Source organism: Hypomesus nipponensis, chromosome 1, assembly GCF_054491055.1.
Source record: "Hypomesus nipponensis isolate SF chromosome 1, ASM5449105v1, whole genome shotgun sequence".
Taxonomy (NCBI): Eukaryota; Metazoa; Chordata; class Actinopteri; order Osmeriformes; family Osmeridae; genus Hypomesus; species Hypomesus nipponensis.
Genome location: NC_140361.1, coordinates 11981483 through 12003055, shown reverse-complemented (window position 1 = coordinate 12003055; position 21573 = coordinate 11981483). Strand labels below are relative to the sequence as shown.

General features: G+C 41.9%; 2 protein-coding genes across 3 annotated transcripts; both read left to right on the top strand.

The window, feature by feature from the left end:
• Window positions 1–196: 196 nt before the first annotated feature.
• On the top strand, window positions 197–10022 carry bod1l1 (biorientation of chromosomes in cell division 1-like 1). 2 transcript variants are annotated; one of them, XM_084692224.1, is made up of 28 exons: window positions 197–421; window positions 618–742; window positions 879–1069; window positions 1177–1656; window positions 1759–1908; window positions 2093–2250; window positions 2366–2462; window positions 2556–2679; window positions 2802–2865; window positions 3013–4894; window positions 4993–5063; window positions 5410–5532; window positions 5620–5692; window positions 5788–5834; window positions 5948–6026; window positions 6120–6178; window positions 6275–6338; window positions 6473–6528; window positions 6610–6702; window positions 6794–6943; window positions 7028–7151; window positions 7692–7744; window positions 7849–7999; window positions 8166–8230; window positions 8319–8406; window positions 8543–8690; window positions 8804–8875; window positions 9009–10022. In XM_084692224.1, the coding sequence occupies exons 1-28, from the start codon at window positions 305–307 to the stop codon at window positions 9136–9138; spliced, it is 5034 nt and encodes a 1677-aa protein (XP_084548350.1). In that variant the 5' UTR covers window positions 197–304; the 3' UTR covers window positions 9139–10022. The 2 variants fall into 2 exon arrangements, with proteins under 2 accessions (XP_084548350.1, XP_084548349.1); XM_084692223.1 differs by having other exon boundaries at window positions 5407–5532.
• Window positions 10023–16284: 6262 nt separating this feature from the next.
• On the top strand, window positions 16285–18290 carry nkx3-2 (NK3 homeobox 2). The gene is made up of 2 exons (XM_084699100.1): window positions 16285–16923; window positions 17329–18290. The coding sequence occupies exons 1-2, from the start codon at window positions 16527–16529 to the stop codon at window positions 17763–17765; spliced, it is 834 nt and encodes a 277-aa protein (XP_084555226.1). The 5' UTR covers window positions 16285–16526; the 3' UTR covers window positions 17766–18290.
• Window positions 18291–21573: the final 3283 nt, after the last annotated feature.

The window sequence follows — 21573 nt, the reverse complement described above, 5'->3', positions numbered from 1 at the left end:
ATACATTTGGACAAAATCTGGACAAATGCAATGATCGGGAACGAGTAGGCATGTTACAGTGTTGTAAATTATACGAAAGGAAATGGTAGTTATTGCTCATGCAGTTTCTGCCGAAAGAGGTCGCCAAACAAAATAATGACAATGGTTATATTTTTTCTTCCGGTGCTGTTGCAATTAGTTTCCGGGTCAAATGCGATTGTCCCAAATCAAAATAGAACTTCAGAGGAGGATTGAATGAGTTTGCCCCTCCAGATATCGGTGTATTAACATTCTCAGTTTGTCTGAAACGAACACAAGTTGACAGATGGCTGGTTTACCACCAGGAGACCCGCAGCTGGTATCCATGATCGTCAACCATTTAAAAACTCAAGGTCTCTTCGACCAATTCAGAAGAGACTGCCTTGCAGATGTGGATACAAAGGTAGCAATCGCGTTCATAGCTAGCTCTTTGTAACTTCAAACTTACTTGTCCATTGACTTCTGTCTGTCTGTCTGTTTCTGTCTCACACTCATTCACTCACCATCAATTACAGCTAGATTATAACTCTCGCTTTTATTCACTCGCTTTCACACTTTGTTTTTGTTCACATTGTTTACCTTTGTCTGACTTTTTTCAGCCTGCCTACCTGAATTTAAAACAACGAGTGGACAACTTTGTTTCTAACCACCTCTCTAACCACACATGGAGTCCTCACTTGAACAAGAATCAACTGCGAAACAACATCAGGCAATTGGTCCTTCAGTAAGTAGAAATGCGTTGCTAATTTGTGTATTCACGTGTCCCATATTATTATGGCCATTCGATGATTTATATATTTGCCGTCGTGAAGAATAACTCATATTGAATTGATATTATGTTCATCTTAATTTTGTGACAGGTCTGGGATGCTAGAGCAGGGAGTAGACAGGATAGTGGCACAGGTAGTGGATCCCAAAATCAACCATACCTTTAGGCCTCAGGTAGAAAGGGTGGTCCGGGAATTCCTGTCACCTGGTTGTTATGTCGAGGAACCAGCTGCCCTACCTGTCCCTGATGAGGAGAAGCCTGCCCACAACCTACCTGAGCAAGGTAAACAAGCAAATAATATGAAATAACTGTCTACAGATGTGTGTAACCAATAGACACATTTCTCTTTTAGTTACCTTGTTAATGTTCAGCTTTCATTGTCTGTTTAGCCTCTTCTTCTGCCCCTACTGGAGATGCCATGTCCATCCTGGATACCATAACCACCCTTAACCAGGAAGCCAGCTCCTGGGCCAGTTCCAGTGGGGAGAAAAATCGCAAGGGGGGCTTGGAGGAGCCGATGCTGGATTTGGAGGAGGGGGAACAGGACATGAATGTTGTTGAGGAGGGGGAAGAAGACCAAGAGAAGACAGGAGAAGAAGATCTGATGCTTTTGTCAGATTTCCACGCTTTGGATGTCAAAAAGGAGGATGTAGAGCTGACGGACTCAGAGAGGGAGCGATTGACCGAGATCAAGACTGAGGAGGAGGAGGTTGGGACTCCTGAACAGGCAGACGAGGGTAAAGACAAAGTTGACAGCAAGATCTCAGGAACGCCCAAAGAAGAAGGGCAGACACTAGATGTTGATCCACTCAGATCTCCCAGTGAGAAACACCATATGAAACAAAAGGCCAGAGAGAGGCTTAAAGAAGGTACGTTGGCTGGTCTGTCACTGCAAAGCTGTTTATTATCATTGAATTAGAAAAAGGAATGAACTTGTACACCAAACATCACCACCCCCCCCCCCCCTTCAGAATACTCTTTGGAAGACTCTGACCTCGAAGGCCTCAGTGACATCACTGTCAGCTCCGTCCACACCAGTGACCTGTCTTCATTTGAGGAGGAGAGCGACGATGAGTTACCACCATCTGACTCCTCGGAGGATGGTGAAGTGTCGTCTGATGGTATGCCTTTTGATATATTTTCCCTTTCACTGCAAATGTATACACTTAAGTGTAAGTAATTGTGTATATATATATATAAAAATATATATATATATATATGTGTATATAAAGTCTACAATTGAGATGAAGTTAATTAATTAAAGGTAACCATCCAAATATTATATTTCCTATTTATGACTTGAAGGTGACAAGGAAGAGAAAAAGCAGACCTGTACAGACAATGAGGAAGACAAGGAGCGTAAACCTCGTCGACAGGCATACGTCCACAAACCCTTCCTCTACTCGCGTTACTATAGCGACTCGGATGACGAAGTCACTGTGGAGCAGCGTCGGCGGTCGGCAGTGAGTGCACTCTGGAATGGAATACAAACACTAGTGTATCGACAAAAAGCTAGTGTACCTGCTCGCTGAAAATCTTATGGAACCCAGCATGTTGCTTTCTTTAATTCTGACCTAGGCGAAGGACAAGGAGGAGAGGTTGCTCAAGAGACAACAGAATAGGGAGCGAATGGAGGAGAAGCGTAAACAGAGGGCGGCTCAACTGGAAGAACAGAGTACGTAAATACCGAAAAAATTAGGTAAATGCGTCATAAGGGTGTTATTGTTATCATTTGATACAAATGGCTTCATTTGCACTCTAAATATAGACAAGAGAAGGCAGGAGACGGCATCCCTCAGCCTGGAGGGACCCAGGGCCAAGGAGGCTCGCAAGGAAAGGAAGGTTCTGGAAAAGAAAATGGCCCTCAGTCGGAAGAGAAAACGGGACTCGAGGTGTGCACGTACTAGTGAACAGTGAAGACTTTGAAAGCAGTGTTTTCATACTCGATACATTTATATCTGGGTTAAGAGTACATATGTGCTTTGTAGTAAAACAGGACATGCTCTCTTTTCAGGAAAGAAGGAGATACTTTCATCAAGAAGAAAGGAGATTCAGAGTATGAAAATGCCAAGAAGGAAGTAAGCATCTCTCTTAAAATATATAATAATATTACTGGATGAAAAAATACTTTGAATGCATTGAAGCATTGGTTACTTAAAACACAAAATACTTATAATAATTATGTATTGTGTTTGAGTTAATGTGTGTCTGCATCTCTTCCATAGGAAGGAAAGGCTGGGACTTCAAAGAGCTCGCAACCAAAGTCTATCAGAAAGGTTTCTGAGTCTGCATCATTAGACGAGAGGCGCAGAAGGAAGAGCGGTAGCACTTCGGAAGACTCCGCCGATCCGAGAAAGGCGGCCGACAGAAGTCGTACGCACTCCTTCATCCTGGACTTGGAGCAGGGCTCGGATGAGTCGCTCAAGCAGCGCTCTGCGGGGAAGTTTGACCGTCTGTCCCGCAAAGAGCTGCACCCCAGAGAGCGCAAAGACAAGGAGCGCAGTCTCTCTGACGAACGTGCCAAGCCCAAGCAGAAGTCAGAGAAGAGGGTTGGAGGGGATGGGGAGGAGTCTCAGCAGAAGGAGCTTAAAGTCTCCTCGGATGACAAAGGGGAGAAGAAGATCAAGGTCAAAAGTGACAAAAGGACTTTAGTGATGGGCAGGGAGGCTCGGGCGTCTGTGTCGGAGAGTGTCTGTGAGGAAGGCTCTCACAAAGACGTGAAAAAGGGGAAGGGGACAGCTGTAGACGCTACCAAAGTAGACAAGGAAAGGGAGAAAGACAAAGAGAAGGGTAAGGAGAAAGACAAGGCCAAAGAGAAGGACAAGACGAAAGGAGAGAAGGCTTCTGCGAAAAGCGACTCGAGGCAGCTGCTCAGAGACTCAACTGGTTCCTCTGAGGAACGATCTGACATGGAGCCTGGACCTGACAGTATCAAAAGGAGAGAGAAACCCCCTAAAGATGGTCTGAAGAGGTCAAAGAGCCACAATGAGGACGTGGAGAAGACGAGGCACGTGGAGAAGGGGAAGATTAGGTCTGAGGCCAAGGACGGTGAAAAAGAGAAGCCTAAAGGGGAAGATGGCACCCAGGAAAGCCAGAAGTCAATCAAGCCCAGCTCTGAGATGGAGAAAGATCCCAGAAAGTCTAAGGAGATAGAGTCACAGTCTGTGAAAGGCAAAGCAATGGAAAAATGTCGATCCAAATCAAAGGAAGAGGTGAAGGTTCCGTCCTCATCCAAGGTGGACAAGAAAGCGCAGGGCACGGATGTCAAAAGCAAAGGAGGAACACCTGCAGGCAAGCCTGACACGTTGAAAGACAGAAAAAAAGACCCAGGCGTGAAGGCACACAGGAGGGGCTCTGAAGAAATCCCAGCAGAAAGGAACGAGGACAAGAGTGCCAAGAAACTTGAGAAGAAGACTAAAATCCCAGAGAAGAAAGGAGAACCCCAAGACGAAGCCAAAGGAATCAGAGACGACAAGTCGGATAAGTCCTCAACGCCGCCCGTGTCCTCGCCCGTTCTTGAGATGCCAGAGTCCTCCAGGACGCCCCCCCAGCAGAAAGACGCGTGCACAGACTCTGACCCCAGCGCCGCCGTCGTCACTCCCTCGGTTCTGGATGACACCTACGATGCGCTGAGTGACATCACCCCCGAACCCGACGACGAGGACGATGCCGTGAAGCGGCTGCGCGAGGTGGAACCACTTCTGCCGGCGGCCGAGGCCGACGCTCTCCTCACCCTGGTGGACATCTGCACTTCGGAGGATGCCCGGCTGGTCTCGGTCACGGACGTTGCTGCGGCCGTACAGGGAGACCTCAGAGAAGCTGCGGCAGCGGATGAAGGACAGTCCTTGCCAGAGCTGGCCTTCCAGGATGCCGACTTGAAGATGAAAGAGGCCGCCCTGACGCTGCTTTCCATGGACCCTGAGAGCACAGTGTCCTCGAGCGTAGCCACTCAGGAGGCCGCCGCCCCGGCTCCACAGCAGATGGAAACGGCGCCACCTGGAGGAGGAGAGTGGCAAGATTCTGTGCATGTGCAGGAAGAGGTGGAAAATGCCACAGAAGTGGGATCTCAGCAGATGGATGTTCCTGTGGCAGAACCAGAGAGAAAAGGTACGTGTGTTTGTTCAGTGCTGAAGTATTTTAGACCATTAGACCCTGAAAAGCTTTTTTTGTTACTGCTGTTAAAGAATAATTCATTCATGTTGCAGATGCTTCCACTGCTGAGGTAACTGAAATGGTTCTTTCAAATGCACAGTCACAAGCTGAATTGGGGCAACAGGTAAGAATGGCATTTGACTTCACTTTTGGAACTTTTCAGTGACTTAACCCTTGTGTTCTCTTCGGGTCATTCTGACCCATCAGTCATTGTAACCCACCGTCGTTTGCAACAACTTTAACGCATACAATAACAAAGTGAAGCATTTTCTTTTAAACTTTGGGCTGTCTCAGCCCCCCCACATTGCAAAGGATAAAATAAAATAATTATTATTTGCTTTTGTATTGGGTAAAATTGGGTAAACACAACGATGGTTCATTAGGAACCTTTTGGTCATGTGACCCGAAGGAAGCACAAGGGTTAAAATAATATATCATTAGTATAAATTATTGTTTGTTTTCTAAAGAAGGATGTTGGCCAAGGTGAAGAAAAAACTGACCCCACCAATGTTAGCCCTGACAAGCCTGAAGAGTCCCGGTCACTTGACAGTGGGACCCCATCTATGGCTGCAGAAAAGGAGAACGACTCGAATGTACGTTTTAAATCTCACCAGAAATTGTAACGATCGAATCTTGGAGGGACTGATAATGTGTTCAATCATTCTATTTTCAACGTAAAGGTAGAGGAGCTGACTGAAGAGATGGTTGTGGAACCCATGGACCCCAAGATCATGACGGAGAGTGAAAATATGAGTAAGTGATTAAACACAGTCAACACAGGAAAACCATAGGCAGTCATATATCTTACTTGACAGAGCCTCACTACATTTGATGTTTTTCACCCATAGATAAAGACCAGGAGGAAACACTGGAGGAAAAAGAAGACCCAGTCGCCGTAAGTACAATTTGAAAGATAACTGTGTTCTTTTTAATATCAGTGACAAAATGTATAATAACTGTTCCTCCTGTGACTGTTTTACCTGTGCTGCCCTTCCCTGTGTGCTCCAGGGGAAGGGTCTCACTCCTGGTCCAGAGGGGGTAAGGGAGAAGAGGCGTGGCCGGCCATCCAAACTGGAGAAACAAACCAGTACGTTTCTGAAGTTTCCTCTATTTATTTGTAATAGTTTCTATTGCCACACCGTTTGCGGTGGTGTTGTCATCGACTGGTACTTTGTTTCAGGTAATGCTTCCAAGTCAGATGGACAAGAAGATGAGACAGAATCAGACCTGTCTGAAAAGGTTCATCATTTGTCTTCAGGACGGTCTACGCACTATATGGATATTATGAAATGCAAGTTCTATATGTCATTTCTCATGTACCTCCCTGTATTCCAGGAGGGGAGAGTAACTCGCAAAAGAAAACTATCAAATCAGAAAACTGGAATGCCCAAGGACTCTGGTATTGCACAATTATACTTCACTTATTATATAATTCACTTTATTCAACTTTTATGAACTAAACTTGGATTCACACAATTTAGAATGGATACAAATTGGATTTCATTCATTCATCTACATTATTCCACGCTCTAGGTGAGGAGAGTAAGGACCAACAGAGCCAGGAGGATCCATCTCCAGAGTCTGTTGAGGTGAGCCTTCCCTCTCAAAACACACCCAGTTGTGACAATGTAAGCCTGCGCTTCCCTGAGCCCTGAGTCTGACTGCTACAGGAAGGTGACGTAGAGAAGGCCACGGAGCCCCAAACCCGGCGGAGAGGCCGGTCCTCCAAGGCCCCCGCGGAGGAAGACAATCAGCCTCCAGAGGTGAGGCGCTTTGGAACGCGTGTCTGAGGACTCCTGAGGATAATCCCTTTGTGGTGTGTGTTGTGCAATAACTCTGTCGTTGTTTTGGCAGCCTGGGAAAGTAGAGGAGACTCCTACTCGTCGAGGCAGGCGTTCAGGCGCCCAGGCCAAAGAAACGCCTGCAGGCAGTAAGACGAAAGAGAAGAAGGACGAAGAGAAAGCAGGAGAGACCTCGATGGAGAAGCCGCAGGAGAAAGAGGAGGTGGGTGTTATTTTCACGGCTTTCATAAAGTATTAGGAGTTGAAAGTGCTCGATTTCAGTTATGTGCTTGTTTGTTCTCTCCAGAAAGGCAAGGAGAAGATGGAACCGAAGAAACCTGGCCGGCGTGGAAGACCACCCAAAGCTCAAACTCAACCAGCGGCAACTGAAAACGCAGAGAGATCTGAGTCCAAGGAGACGACTGACGCTTGTGAGTCTTTCATGCAGAACTTACTGTTGATTGCTACACCAGGAGTTTTCAAACGGGGGTCCGTGGCCCCCTGGTGGTCTGCAACGGCATTGCAGGGTGTCCACGACACAAGCCTATGTTGATCAGTCCACCATTGATTTGTATTTATTTATATTTTATTAGTGTTCAGAATCTCACATACACATATTTTTCAGATTCTATGTATATTGTTTGAGGTTTTTAAATAGATATATCTGCATTTGTTTGAGGTTTGTAACTGAAAGTAACATGGAAAACCAAATGTTAAAACTTCCTTCTATCCGCACGCACACACACACACACACACACACACACGTAGGCACGTGCGCACAGGCACATCAGTGGGCCGCGGATTACTTTCTCGTAAGAATGGTGGTCCCTGGGACAAAACCAGTTGAAAACCGGTGTGCTAAACGTTGCTGCGAAGGACAATCGATGGCTTCTGCTAGTGCCAAGAACAGGCTTTAGGTGAAACTTGCATAACTACACCATTTTGGTGCTTTATTAACTATTTTCTTGTAGGCAAACCTTCAAGGAAGAGAAAACGGTCTGAGGGAGCAGAGGAAACATCAGAAGTGAGTTATATTCTATGAACTGATCCACTGAGTGAACTGAGTCACAGTGGGCCTGTGTGCTGTTCAGAGGTAGCCCGTTAAATAACGGTTTGATTCTGTTGAAGGAGACTCAGCCTGATGAGAAGGAGGTACCAGAAGGTGAGACGCAGGAGCAGGAAGAGAAATCCTCCCAGGAGCAAGAAGAGAAATCCTCCGAAGAGCAAGAAGAGAAATCCTCCCAGGAGCAGGAAGAGAACCTGCCTCGAGAGGTTAAAAGTGAGGAAACACACATACAGCACTGTACTGTATGTATTTTATGTAGAGGTGGTGTTGAAATGTTTTCCCCCCATTAAAATATTTTTAACAGCTGCATTTTACTAACTTGTCTATTTCTTTATTTCCTCTTTTCTCTGGAACATTCCTGTCTTTCTTTCTGCCCCAGAGAGCCAGTTAGAAGACCAGGAGGAAAGAAAACAGGAGGGTCCCAGCGAAACCAAAACCGATGAAGTAAGTACAGCACAATGTAATGCATGTTCCTATTGCTTACAAACCAACAGAAATATAATACCGGATGTGTTTTGGGTGTTTTTTCTAGGGTGAGCAGGACAAAGAGAAGCCTCAAAAAAAGCCAGTCCGAAGGGGAAGGCCCTCCAAGGGGGCGGATGTGACTCAAGATGACCCTGGTATGGACCACAAAAGATACCCAGTTAGAACAAGATGTACTTGGTTAAATCCTTGGTACTTTAGTTCACACACTGTACTGTGGTATCTTTCGTCATTGTGTCTTCGCAGCACAATAATGATGCATTCTTTTTTCAGAGAAAAAAGACAAGCCTGATGAGAAGGAGGGGGAAACAAAAGAGGAGGAGGAAGGAGAGGAGGAAGATGAGGAGGGGGAGGGGGAGGAGGAAGGAGGGACGAAGAGGAGAACTACAACGAGGTTGGCAGCCCGTCTGGAGGCTGAGAGGTACGTGTTTGACCTGCCAGGTGTTTTAGAGAGACTGAATAATTGACTTGTCCGAGAGGCTGTGCCACATGAATAATAGGGAGACTTTTCACTCAAATTGTTGTTTTTCTCAGGAACAAACCAAGTAAGCCTTCTACCAGGGCTAGTAGACTTGGAGGTAAAGAGGAAAGTCCCGCAAGCACACGGTAAGTTCAAGGGAGGGGGGCAATATATATTATTGTCAATATATATTATTGTAATTGTATGTTTGGTTAACCACTGGACTTCAGTATTACACTGCACCGTGTGTTAACTCTTTCCTCTTTTATTTCTGTGTAGCGGAACAAGAGGGCAGGCCGTTGTTACGGCTGCCAAAGGAGGTCGTAAACGGGAAGCTAGTCCCCCGGCACTGCGCACCAGAGGAGGGCAGAAATCTGAGGAGCCCCCCTCCAAAAGAGTCAAGCGATGAACAAACAGGGGAGAACCTAGGGAGCCTCGACAGCAGACTGCTGTCTTTGAGACTCGCCTCCCTTGGGGTGTATATCCCTGAATATCGATCAGTGTGTGTGAAATTACATTCATTCATTCATTCATCAAGCTGCTATGAAACCCATAGCTCCATTGAGTTTATTAGCTTAGTTTCAGTGTTTGAATAGGAAGGTTCTGGGGTCTTCGTTGATTAGAAAGGTAATGTCTACAACAGCAGTGTTAGTTCCTCTGGCTAATGGCGTCTTACCTGCAATGAGCTCACAGAGCTGTCCCTGGTCTGCCTGTTGATCACGTTGATTGCTGTGTTTCTGTGCAGCCTTATTCACATTCCCATTACCACAACACAGTTATCCATGTTTGCTTTACGTCTCAGCCAGCCTTACACTTGTATAGTAACGGCTTGGGAACTAGCTTGTCACTAATTAGAAAATTAAGTGTTCTGTTTGAGTGATTGAACTCCAGGTGCTTAGTTTTTCATGTTGGATGTAAGTGGTCCTCAGAATGTTGGATGGCATGTCCACAATCTTAACACGCATTTAGGTTCACGTACAGTAAAGCTGTATAACAATTATAGATGTGAATTATAGTCTCATAGCTGGTTTTTACTATTGTTTTTATGCCATTTGTTTTTACTTAAGTGTGCTTGTCACTGTTGACAGAACATTGAAATCTTCATTCTGTGAATGTTAAGAAGCTATTACTGTTGTATTGTTCATGTTTTGGATTTTACATGTTGATGGGTATGTGCTACCTATCACCCTCATTAGGTGATTTTTTTATTTGAGTATTTTTTATAAGACATAGCTCACAATGGTTTGTTAACATTATTCAAAGTACAAAATAAACTTTTCTTACTGTTGGAAACTGGTGTGATCTTCTGTTTAAACCATTGTTCTGTCACAATGTGAAGTACAAAAGATCACATTCACAAAATTTTATTTTTAGCACCATCTAAATGGACAAGTTGCCTGTAGCACGTAAAGGTTTAAACAACTCAACTAAGTAGAGAGGACATTTCAAGTCTACTAATGGGGGATAAATCTGAGAATCCAGCGATGAATTATGTGACCATTAAGACATAAAAAAAAGGTTTAAATAATTGTTGCACCTGAGCTCATGAAATGTAAAGCCAATGAAAAGGTGTTTGAAAAGCTGAAGGTTTTCAAAGCGGCAGTGGATGGAGTTTTCCGACCATTCCTGCGGATTGCTAAATTTGATTCCTTAAGGTGTTCTCCTCAGGTATTTCCTGGTGCAGGAATCCAAGCCCTAAATATTAGCCTAACACCTATTTTTTAACGTTTTGGATCAGTTTTCATGTAGCCACTGGGCCTGGCAGACACACAACACTTCTTTCATTGATTGATACCATTAGAGAGACTAGGGGCCTTCGTTTTATAACGAACGAAGAACTCCCTGACTGTAACAACTCCTAACTTGTGGTTTCTGACAAAAGGCTCCTCGTTTAGGTACGGTGGGATGATGAGTGTTTGCGTCTCTCGACTCAAATGAAGCAGTCGTGTTCTCTCAATGCGAATGAACGTGAACAGACAGATCTCGTGACAATGGATACCAACCTTGGCAAATCAAGATGAATTCCAAGCCTTTCACATCACGTTGATCAAATCTCTCAGTAATAGGCGAGGGGATTTGGCTTGCTGAGCTCAACATGCATCAGCAGGGCTCGTCTGTTAGGGTAGCAGTGGAGCAGTTTAGCCTGGAGAGGTCCCTGGAAAGCCAGTGGTTTCACACACAGCTAAGTGGAATGGAGGGACCGTTGGGTTTGAGCAGTGGAGAGATCTTCTCAGACTGCCAGGGCTTTTGGGATGAGGAGGTTCACCATCATTACCCCTCCATGTTAGGAGCACTCCTGCGTCTACTGGGATTTGGCCAAGGCAACTGGCACGGAGCATAATGGCCTCCCATTCAGCCACTCCTCTCTCAAGACATAAAAGTTAACAGGTGTTTAACGTCAGAAGTGTTTCATATAAGAGTCACAAAAATAGAGACAGGCAGGTAGGAGGGGTAGAGGCTCAGGAAGTTTTTTTTATTTTCTTTGCGAGGCATTATGACATGAATGTGTCGTGGTTTGGGGTGGAAGAAGTCTAACCCTGCGCTGGCACTGGTTGGGCTGTATGCTTTTTGAGCTGTATCATCTGCACTTGAATACAGACAGCTTTTAGAGTTATGCAGTCAAAAGAAGTGCAGACAAAGACCAGAAAAAGACCCAGTCTTAAGTCCTCTTGACAAAAACATCCTTTAGGGATATGAGAGACTCCTGATTGCTTTCAGGTCAGTCATTTCTCAAATAAAGGATAATGTCTTAGTACCAAACACATCAACTGTGATGTGACTGCGTTCATGAAACGTATTCAGTCAGTCAGTCTGTTCTAAAAGGTGTCCGAACTCCTTGAAGTTTTAATAGTACAATGATCAAATGTTTCAGTTTCCAGCACTAAAATAACATTAATGAAGGTTCTCTTTTTTTGAGGAACATGTTTTTATTGAAGCATGATGACAGGTCAATGCAAACACTCAGAAAGAGAAACACTTGAAGTAAGATACCTTGTTTATGAATGTGCTTGGGTTGCATGTATTGTCCATGATACGCCTAAAGTAGAAAGTAGCAGCAGTATTTTGGAGAGCGCACCATTAAACATCATATAAATCATGTCTGTACTATCTACACAAATTAATTGGAGTGTAACAGTGGGGCTATCCCCCCACTAAAATCTGCTCCTTCAGCCAAAGCCCGGTAATGTAGCCAAAGCTGAGATGTTTTGAATACCTTCCAAGAGGAGGAGGGCACCTCTAGGCCTGCTCTCTCGCGGTGTCTTGGTTCCATTTACTGTATTAAGTGTGTCGTCCAAAGGGTTCTTCCATTTAGTGGTCCATCGCATGCAAGGGTAATTTTTCTTGAGGGAGAAAAAAACACATGCAAGATTAGGAGGGCTCAGTTGTTACTAACGTAACTAAAAGCATACTTTTTGTCAGCGATGTTCTTTCTACAATCCCCCCTCCACTTTTCAGTGTTGAAGTCGGTTAAGGGGGAGATCTCAGTGGATCTGATATTTGGTGGGAAAGGCAGAGGACATTTTGGGAGCATTTATTGCAAATGACTCTTGGCAGTGCCCTCCCATATATTGCCCCATCTGAGCACAATTTGGCAGCAGTTCTCGTAAGAGAGGGGGAGATGGCATTCCGCATGCCTCCTTCCTCATACCAGCACGCAACAGTTCAGGACCTGACATAAACACACCCAGGAGAGGAGGGGAAATAGAGATGTTGCCATGGTACTGCCATGCTGCTTGATGCACCAGGATTTCTGTTAAAAATAGAAGATTAAAGTAATATGCCGGGGCTTTGAAAACAGGCTTTCATCAATCATCTTGGGTTCTGTTCTGTACAATATCTTAACTGAGTAGGATTTTGAGTCTCATCATGTCTCATGTATTTGGAAGGTTCTAGTCTGGTGACTATCCAAAGGTAGGTGTCAGAATATTTGTACAACTATAAACATATAATTTGCAAAGCCTTTAAACTTCATCAACCCATCCTGACAAAGATTTGACAATGGCTGTTAATAAAAACGATATAAAACCAGAAGGCCAAAATATAAATCATAGAAAGCTTTACTTAGCTCTAGATACAGAGCTAAGTGTAATGCCAAATCATGCATCCGACATACCGATCATTATCGTAATTGACCTGGGGATCCAATTACCTCTGACCAGGTCAGCGAAGGTTTTTTCCCCATCCAGCAGAGGGAGCTATTGTGTCAGTGTGGGAATACTGTGGATCTCACACAGTTAAAAACTACAGCAAACATCACATTTGTAAAAAAAAAAAAAAAAAAAAAGGGACTGAGAAATACTCCAAATATTCTTCAGTCATCACAGATGATGTTTTTGTCAAACCCCTTGAAGAGACTGTGCTCCATGTGCTTATCTTTCTGGTCAATAAGCAAAGAATGCCTTGCAGTGTTTGTAGTTGCTGATCAACCAAAAGGTTGATTCAGTGACCGACTTTCTCTTGGAACTTTGCCCTGGGAAAGTTAAACTTAATACCCCACAATCTTCTTTTGTTATTTCTTGACTAAATTACAATAAAAGTTTTATTGACATTACTTATGATTTGATTCTTGTAGTCAGTCAGTACAGCAAACTACATTTTCTACTACATACAACCACTTACTTCCTTTTACTCATCGTAATTCCATTATCAAAACACCCTGTGGCTCAGAGTGCTCTGGATAGCATTACATTGATCAGTAGAGTGAGTCATCCTTTTGTGAGTCTTTGGCACATGAACAAATTCTCCATTTCAGCTTTTTCCATTATTGTTCCCTTGCCATATCTAAGGGAAGTTCCAAATGGAATGGTCCTCACATCCCTGCTCATCCCCCTCATTTTATGTTGGTTCAGATGAGGTTAAGATCTGAGATCAGCCAGCTTTGTTTTCTCAGTTGAGTATTGAACACTTTATTGATTGACTGTACCATGATATTATTATTTAATTTTTTCCTGCCAATGGACATTAAGATGGATTCATGCTGTAGGCTACTGTCCCAATTAGACCCTGTCATTGGGTTTGGGGGAAGGTGTGTCTCAATTGTGTGTTCTGTAGTTGTGTATGTGTTTCTGACCCCTGCTGCACACAAATTTCCTTTTGAAGGATAAATAAAGATGACAGTTGAAGTTGATGATATGTTATCCCATCATCCTAAATAATCCCTGTAAAGTTAAAAATCCTGATGCCACATATGCAAAAAAGGTTGCGTACTCTTTCGCCACTAGATGGTATAGAAAATGCATGTAAGTTGTTTGACAATTACTTCATTGATCAGTAATATCCCGAAGCTCCAAGACCGCATTGAAACACACAATGCAGATAAATAACTATACATAAAGTTGATATGGACAAACGAGTTGCAGTTTAGGTGAGCCCATATGCATTTACGTTTATCAGTGTATTTTATACGTTTGAGTGTAAACTACTGGATTGCATGTTAGTGGACAAACCAATTAAAATAAAAGTCTTGGAAACGGGAATGTTTAGGTCTCCCTTAATAAAAAAAATACCTGCAAACAAAAAACGCACGTCAGGCGTTGATGAAAAAAAACGGATTTTAATTACATACGGCTGAGATGTTTTCTACAAAAGTTATATTCTAAGGTGATATAAAAATATATATTCTGAACAAAACGCTCACTTATACTAATTGGAGCTGTGCAACTCAATTTCTTATGTGGAAGTAATAGAAGATAAATGCGTCTCAAACTGCAGACTGGAGAACAGACTATAGGATTTAATTATCTTGTTTCGCGAGTGTCAAACTCAAGTTACAAATCATAAAAATCTTTAAATTGCAAGCTCATTTTTTACTTATCAAATCAAGGCAATGGCTATTATCAAATGACAATGAGCACATAGTTCACTGGACTTCCTAAAATTCTTTCTCACGTGTCAATAATAAAATGTGCACTCCTATGGATCTCATCGGTTAAAGAATTGCATTCTATTCTATAGACCACTCAGCCAATTTATGAGCTCACCTTTATTTGCGAAAAAGCTGCTACCCTTCGTCACGTAAAACCTTCTAATATTTATCAGTAGGCCTGACATCGTAAGTTAATAATAAAATATAATGATGACTAAATAACTAGCTACACAAGACTAGGCTACAACTACAACTTCAACTTTACTATCAGCTTTTTTAATTACTAAAAATAATGTCAATGCCAGCCTGACAATAATAATAATATAGGCCCATTTACACTAATAATAACACGACGTAGGCTAACAAAACGTACGAATAATATGTACCATTAACCCTATTTTGGTTAAATGTCTACATTATTTCTTTTGAAATTATTATTACGATTATAAATATCAGTAGTAGACAAATGTTATTTGTAGCCTTGTATTTATGACTTTTCAATCTTACCATCATAGACCTACGTTTGCAAAAGTAAACGTATCTAATAATTGAATTGGTTGCCTTGACACACACACATTTGCTCTGCATTCCGCTTTCTTAATGGCGCAATTTGGTTTATGTTGAGCCATAATTAGGCTAGCCTATGAAGTACTAACAATTCTTTAAAATACTAAAACATTGGCATTTTGCAGACCATCCATATTTCAGGCTGAATTATTACTGTCACTAATTCTTAAATATACTCAGTATTAACAGGTTACGTCTTTAAACATGCATTTAGTCAAAGTTAACGTAAATTAAGTTAGTCCTACGTGTATTACATTTGATCAAATAATTTAATCATCCAAATAAATGTAACATATACTGAACACATAAAAAGTGTTGAGCATTATGCTATAACATCTTAAGAAATTATGTCTAAATTATTAATGTTTTTAAGGCTATAGCCTACCTGAAATAACCTGACTCTGTCTTTCCAGTGCTGAACCTCATGATCCTCGTTATCAAAATGTACAATGAATATAGTTTCATACCGTGAAATAATCTGCGAAAGTAAATGAATGAGGATTATGATCAAGTGCTCTAATGTACATTTTAGTCTATAATTCAATTTGACAGTATATTGATGTCTGTGGCATTGGATATGTTTAAGATGATCCGGATACAGGCTTCATTGTGGGAAAGGTGTCGGCTGCTCTTTAAAATAATTTCCAGTCTAAACCTTAAAAACGTAAACAAGTGTTGATAACAGCGCTCTCTAACACATTATGAATATGAACATTTGTTTTAACGCACATCACATCCACAGGACTATCATCCGAATCTTACCTGGAGGTGATGCCTTCAGAATTGCCAACTGACAATCGATTTTCAAACGTGATTTCAAATGTAGGCCATTTCTATGCCGTTTGAGCATTCTCTATTTTTCTATCTGCCATTATTATTATTTTCCAAAGGACGGAAATAGTGTTTATTAAACTTGCTGGATAGACACTGCGCTACTATTTATTAGGCAACGAGTGTCTTTGGTTGATAAAGGGTTAACGAGATATCACTGCCTTGACATACAGGGGGTGTGTCATTGCTTACAGTGGCCAATAACCACGCGTCATAACTCTACTCTTGTCCAATTGGAAATGGAGAGAGATCGCTGACGGTCACAGGTGAAGTGGGATAGTGGGACGTATGTGAAAAGTGCAGGAAACAAGAGCAAACTTGGGTTGTCGTTAGAGCAATGCGGAGGAGAGGCATCGTGCCTTGGGATATAAGCACGGAATTTCCATCTTTCTTCCGCTGAAATGCAGTGCATGTCTGTAAGGGAAATGACAAAAGAGCAGGAACAGAACAGAAACAAGGAGTAAGATGTGGATGAATTGACACTGTGTCATCTAAACCTATATAATTCACTTAAGACAACTTTGCTTTTGAAAATGGCCGTTCGCAGCAACTCTATAATGCCATTCTCCATCCAAGCCATTTTGAACAAAAAAGAAGACAGTCGTCATGGCTTGACAGAATTGGACATGTGCTTCTCAAAGAATGCTTGTTGGAAAATATTCGGGGAAATGGATAATGGGCCAGAGGATTTAGCCAACGCGTGTAGAAGTGACAAGGGGACTTGCGTGCCCAGCGACCATAAAAGTTATGACTCGGATTCGGGTCTAAGCGACGACAATCACAGCAATACCATTGCAATTTGCAAGCCAGAGAAAGACAGGGACCGAGGTGCAGACGTACTGGAAGAGAGTTTGCAAGAAGAAACGGACCACGAGTCCACTGCCGTCGAAAACGCAAAGGGAATCAGTGACTGTGAGCCTAGTGTTTCGGGTAAGATCATTATCACTATCATGCAATATCAATATGGGTAATTTTCTCCGCTATCAAATAGTAAAATATGACCTTGAAATTATACGTCTGGTTTTGTGATATTGACTTCACTTAAAGCACAGTCAAAAAAGTCCCATGTTTGTGGGATGATTCGACTGCACCCTTTTACGCACGAACGAGGAGGGTCTTATGACATCTATGGGTCATTGTTAAAGAGGCACTACTGTTGAAGAAGTTGCATAATTTTTTGTCCATTTTACTACTAGTCTATATGCAGGACTATAATTTTTTTTTTTTTTACATGCTTGTGGTTTCCATAGGCTACCCCTTTCCAGACCTTTAAGTCATCTGTTTCGTGCAATGTTACAAACAAAATGCCCTAATACGCAATGTCTATATTTTCAGATTCCAACAACCTAGACGAGGCCAGTTGTGATAAAAGTACGGATCAACCTAAACAGAGGAAGAAGCGCTCCCGAGCTGCCTTCTCTCACGCTCAAGTGTTCGAACTAGAACGGCGGTTCAATCACCAGAGATACCTATCCGGACCAGAGAGAGCAGACCTGGCTGCCTCTTTGAAGCTGACAGAGACTCAAGTCAAAATATGGTTCCAAAACCGCAGATATAAAACGAAACGTCGTCAAATGGCTGCAGATTTGCTGGCATCGGCCCCTGCAGCCAAGAAAGTGGCTGTGAAAGTTTTAGTACGTGACGACCAGAGACAGTACAGTCCCGGGGAACTACTGCGGCCTCCTCTTCTGTCCCTCCAGCCGTCATATTACTATCCCTACGCGTATTGCCTTCCTGCATGGACACTCTCCGCTTGTGCTGGGAATCAATGAGAATTGAATTATCCTATGTATTTATTCTTACTTGGAAAGCGAGGTATTTAGCCTACTTTCGAGGAAAAAAGACGGGCCTAATGAACTCAAAGGCCTTACTGCTCAACGTCTCAAATTGAACACTGCCTCGTGGGGTTCGTGTCTAGACTGTAAATGTCACCTTTGATGGAGTAGCGATGACACATAGGCCATTGTTGCAGTGTTTCCTCTCAGAGCAGGCCCCATATGCCTGCGTTGGAAAAACCTTCAGTGACACTTCGAAAACCATTGTTATGTCTAATGTTTTATTTGTTTTGCTGCGATTGTAGGGAAACGGTAAGATTTTCAGCACTTTTCAAAACCTAGAGATGTTGTGTGGGCATGCAGGCTATATCTGACAATGTTGTTGTTGATTTGTTTGACTTATGACCTGAAACTGTGGCAGGAGAGTATAGCTAACCATGGAACTATTGTTAATGTACTTATTTTTTAATTGTTGTTCTAACAAGACTGTTTATGTAGATCGAATTCAAGCATTAAAACATATCAGGCATAGGCTATTCTGTTTGATGTGACTTAAATACCTACCCAAACAACACTTGTAGTAGGCTACAATGTACAGTACGATTCTTGAGATATGTTGGACCACATTGTTTGAGTATAGATTAATACTGTTTATTAAATGCAAAACATTTATAGGCAACTATTAGAATAACACCCCTAAAACGTAGGCTATTCCATTATGCGAATAACACATTCAATATCATGATGTAGCCTAGCCTATACTGTACACTGTTTCAAACAAAAACACGTCTATTTAGGGCTACCCATGCGATACAGGTTAGATGTAAGTAAATATTTCGACCCTTCTCTTTTCCTAATTTCACTCTGCCTCTATGAATTCCATTCCATTTCATAAGTGCAATATCCTACAACATAGGCTACACTTTGGCTCTGGTGAAATCAATATGGTGCCATTAAATAAACAAAAGTGAAAGTTAGGCAAATGGTTAGTCAGCCATAAAGTATATGTATGGGGCATGTGTCTTGGTTATTATAATATGTAGCCTAGTTTACAAAAGGATAAACATAACAGGCTATGCCTAACTGAACTAGATTGTTTACACCATGGCACCAGCGTAAATAGGAATTGGGGCCGCATGGGGCGCACATTTTTGTCCGCTTTATTTTATGTGTTGATATTGTTCAGGACATTATTCTACAATAAAAGCTCAATGTGGGATAACCAACTATGTGTAATCGAATTGGAATTGGATGGAGATATTGCAATTTCATTGACAAACAAACGAAGCTCGTTGCATGCCTTCCACGTTTAATTTTACGATCATGAGCATTTCAATATCATCAACCTCATAATGTTGCAGTTAAAGCGGATAATAAAAACTGTCCTGAGTTAAAATATACGGAATATTTTCGTTAAGGTTTGCTTGAGTACGAATAACTAAATCAGCCTAGAGATCTATGTAGGTGTAGGTGTAGAGATCCAAATCTTCATCCTTGGCGCACAGTGTTTTCCAACGCGCACACCTCTCTGACAAGTACGGCCAACTAATCTTACCCGCCTCTCCAACACACCTGCCAGACCATGATTAATGAGTCCCCGATTCCAAACCTGTGGAAACCGACAGAGACCTTCATGGTGTATGACAACAAGAGGATAGATTGCTGTTCAAGGGTTAAGGTATTTGTCTCACCTAAAGTTAACAACCTTAATTTTGCGTGTGCTATAGGTGTGCAAATTTATGTATTTAAATTATGATCAATTTGAGCTTTTTAGCGGAATATTACACAGTGCCCTTTGCTGTTTTTGCCATTTATGGAGGTTAATATTCGCCTTTGGAAAACACGATGATTCGACACCGAGGTGCAACACAATACCTAATTATAACATAGGCCCTCTATTACAAAGTATAATTTACATACGCACAATCTCTCACAAAACTCACTCGAGGCTTTATATGTTATGAGTCTATTGGGCAAAAGGGGTTCTATAGTGATCTATCCATGCCCATTTTAAAAATGCATGACAATAAATCATGCCATAAGAGGATATACATCCTCAAAATATCCTAACTATTGCAAAATACCATGTAGGCCTACATTAAGTTTCAATGTCGATATTTTGGTAATTTTGTTTGGTTATGTTACATTGCTTACTTTGAAAGTCGTTGAAAAAAACAAATACAAATGTAATCCGTGAAGGAAATAATAGAAATGGATGTAGCAAGAGGTGTAGTAAACCAAACAGATATTTTAGGCATACGCAAGATTAACTAGTCAAAAAACATCTAACGATAACTCAGATTAAAAGAACGGGAAATGGAGTGTTAATAGACTAATCTTCCTCTATTCAATTATTACGTTTAGGCCTACTGTCTATCTGCAACATTCTTAATTCCTCCATTGCTGTGTTGCCCCAAATGTATTATTCTCTTTCGGACCCAGCACTACCAATGCCATTTCCATGTCCGCCTTATCAGCCAATGGCCCTGACGCACAGCGCAGTTCAGGACTACAGAGTTATTATAATTACAACACTATGCCTTTGCTATAATACATACTTGTAGTATCCATATGCTGTATCTATACCTACATCATTCTGTGCATCATTTCATTTTAGGATAGCCTATAGTTGTCTTGTTCAAGAGTTGAAGTCGAACCATCTCAGTCAGTGTCTCAAACTGGCAAGATCCATATATTTGTCCAACCTTATTAAAACATCCAGTGGAGGAGTAAACATTTGAATCATGGGATAGACCAATGAATGTTTGACAGTTGTTAGTGTCAGTTTGAATCCATGGTAAACTGTCGTATTTAGCTCTTTTTATAAATGTATGTCTGTCTTTCTCTCACGCACGACCAAATTATGCGCACGTAGGCACGCACACACACGTATTTTAGCCTTTATATTTATTGTGGATTGTAGTCTATGTCAAGGACAATTCAACAAACATAGCTTAGTTCGCTTGACACTTATAATGGGACTAATCTGTAATAATTTTTCTCACCAAGAGACATGTTCCAGTTGTTGTTCTAGATCAAGTTGCAGATTTAATGATAGAAAATTGGCATTTAATATGACGTTCTTTGACACGGTAATCCAAAGGCCATATGGCTTTTTTGCATTGGTAAGATCCATACCCTATATCTGCATTGGCCTACTATTTATTTTTTAATTTAATTATAGGCTCAGGCTATATCAGGCTGCAATAGCACACGAAAACGAATGTTGGCTATATGTGTCCTGTAAGGTTAATCAGATTGCCGTGAAAGTTTACATAAATCACGATATAGCCTATTGCAACGGAACAGGGGGACATGATTTGAAATATTTTATCAATCTAGGCTAATCCATTGGCTATAGGCAAGACAATCAGATGTCGCCATCAGGCATGAGGTAGGCTAACCAGCGGCAAATTCAAATGAAAACAATAAGCTTGCTATTATGAAGATATATGATGACAAAAGATAGCTCATAGGTCTACAGATCTCCAAAATGTAGCCGTATATTATTTTTAAAGCAGGTGAAAGACCAACCAAACAATCTGGGACTATTTGAACTTTTTTTGTGGACACGAAAAGGGTGTTGCAATGAGGAACAAACTTAAACTGCATTCAAAATGAAAAGAAGATAGGCTATATATGTGCACTTAACGCATTTTATTACAATATGCTTTTAGTATGATGTTTCATGAACAGTCTGCTTCTCGTAAGGGCGCATCAAAACCAGGCCTGCTGGTGCGCCTCTTCAGGCCCCATACCTGATGCACGCCTAAATTAACCTTTCAAACATGACAAACAATGCATT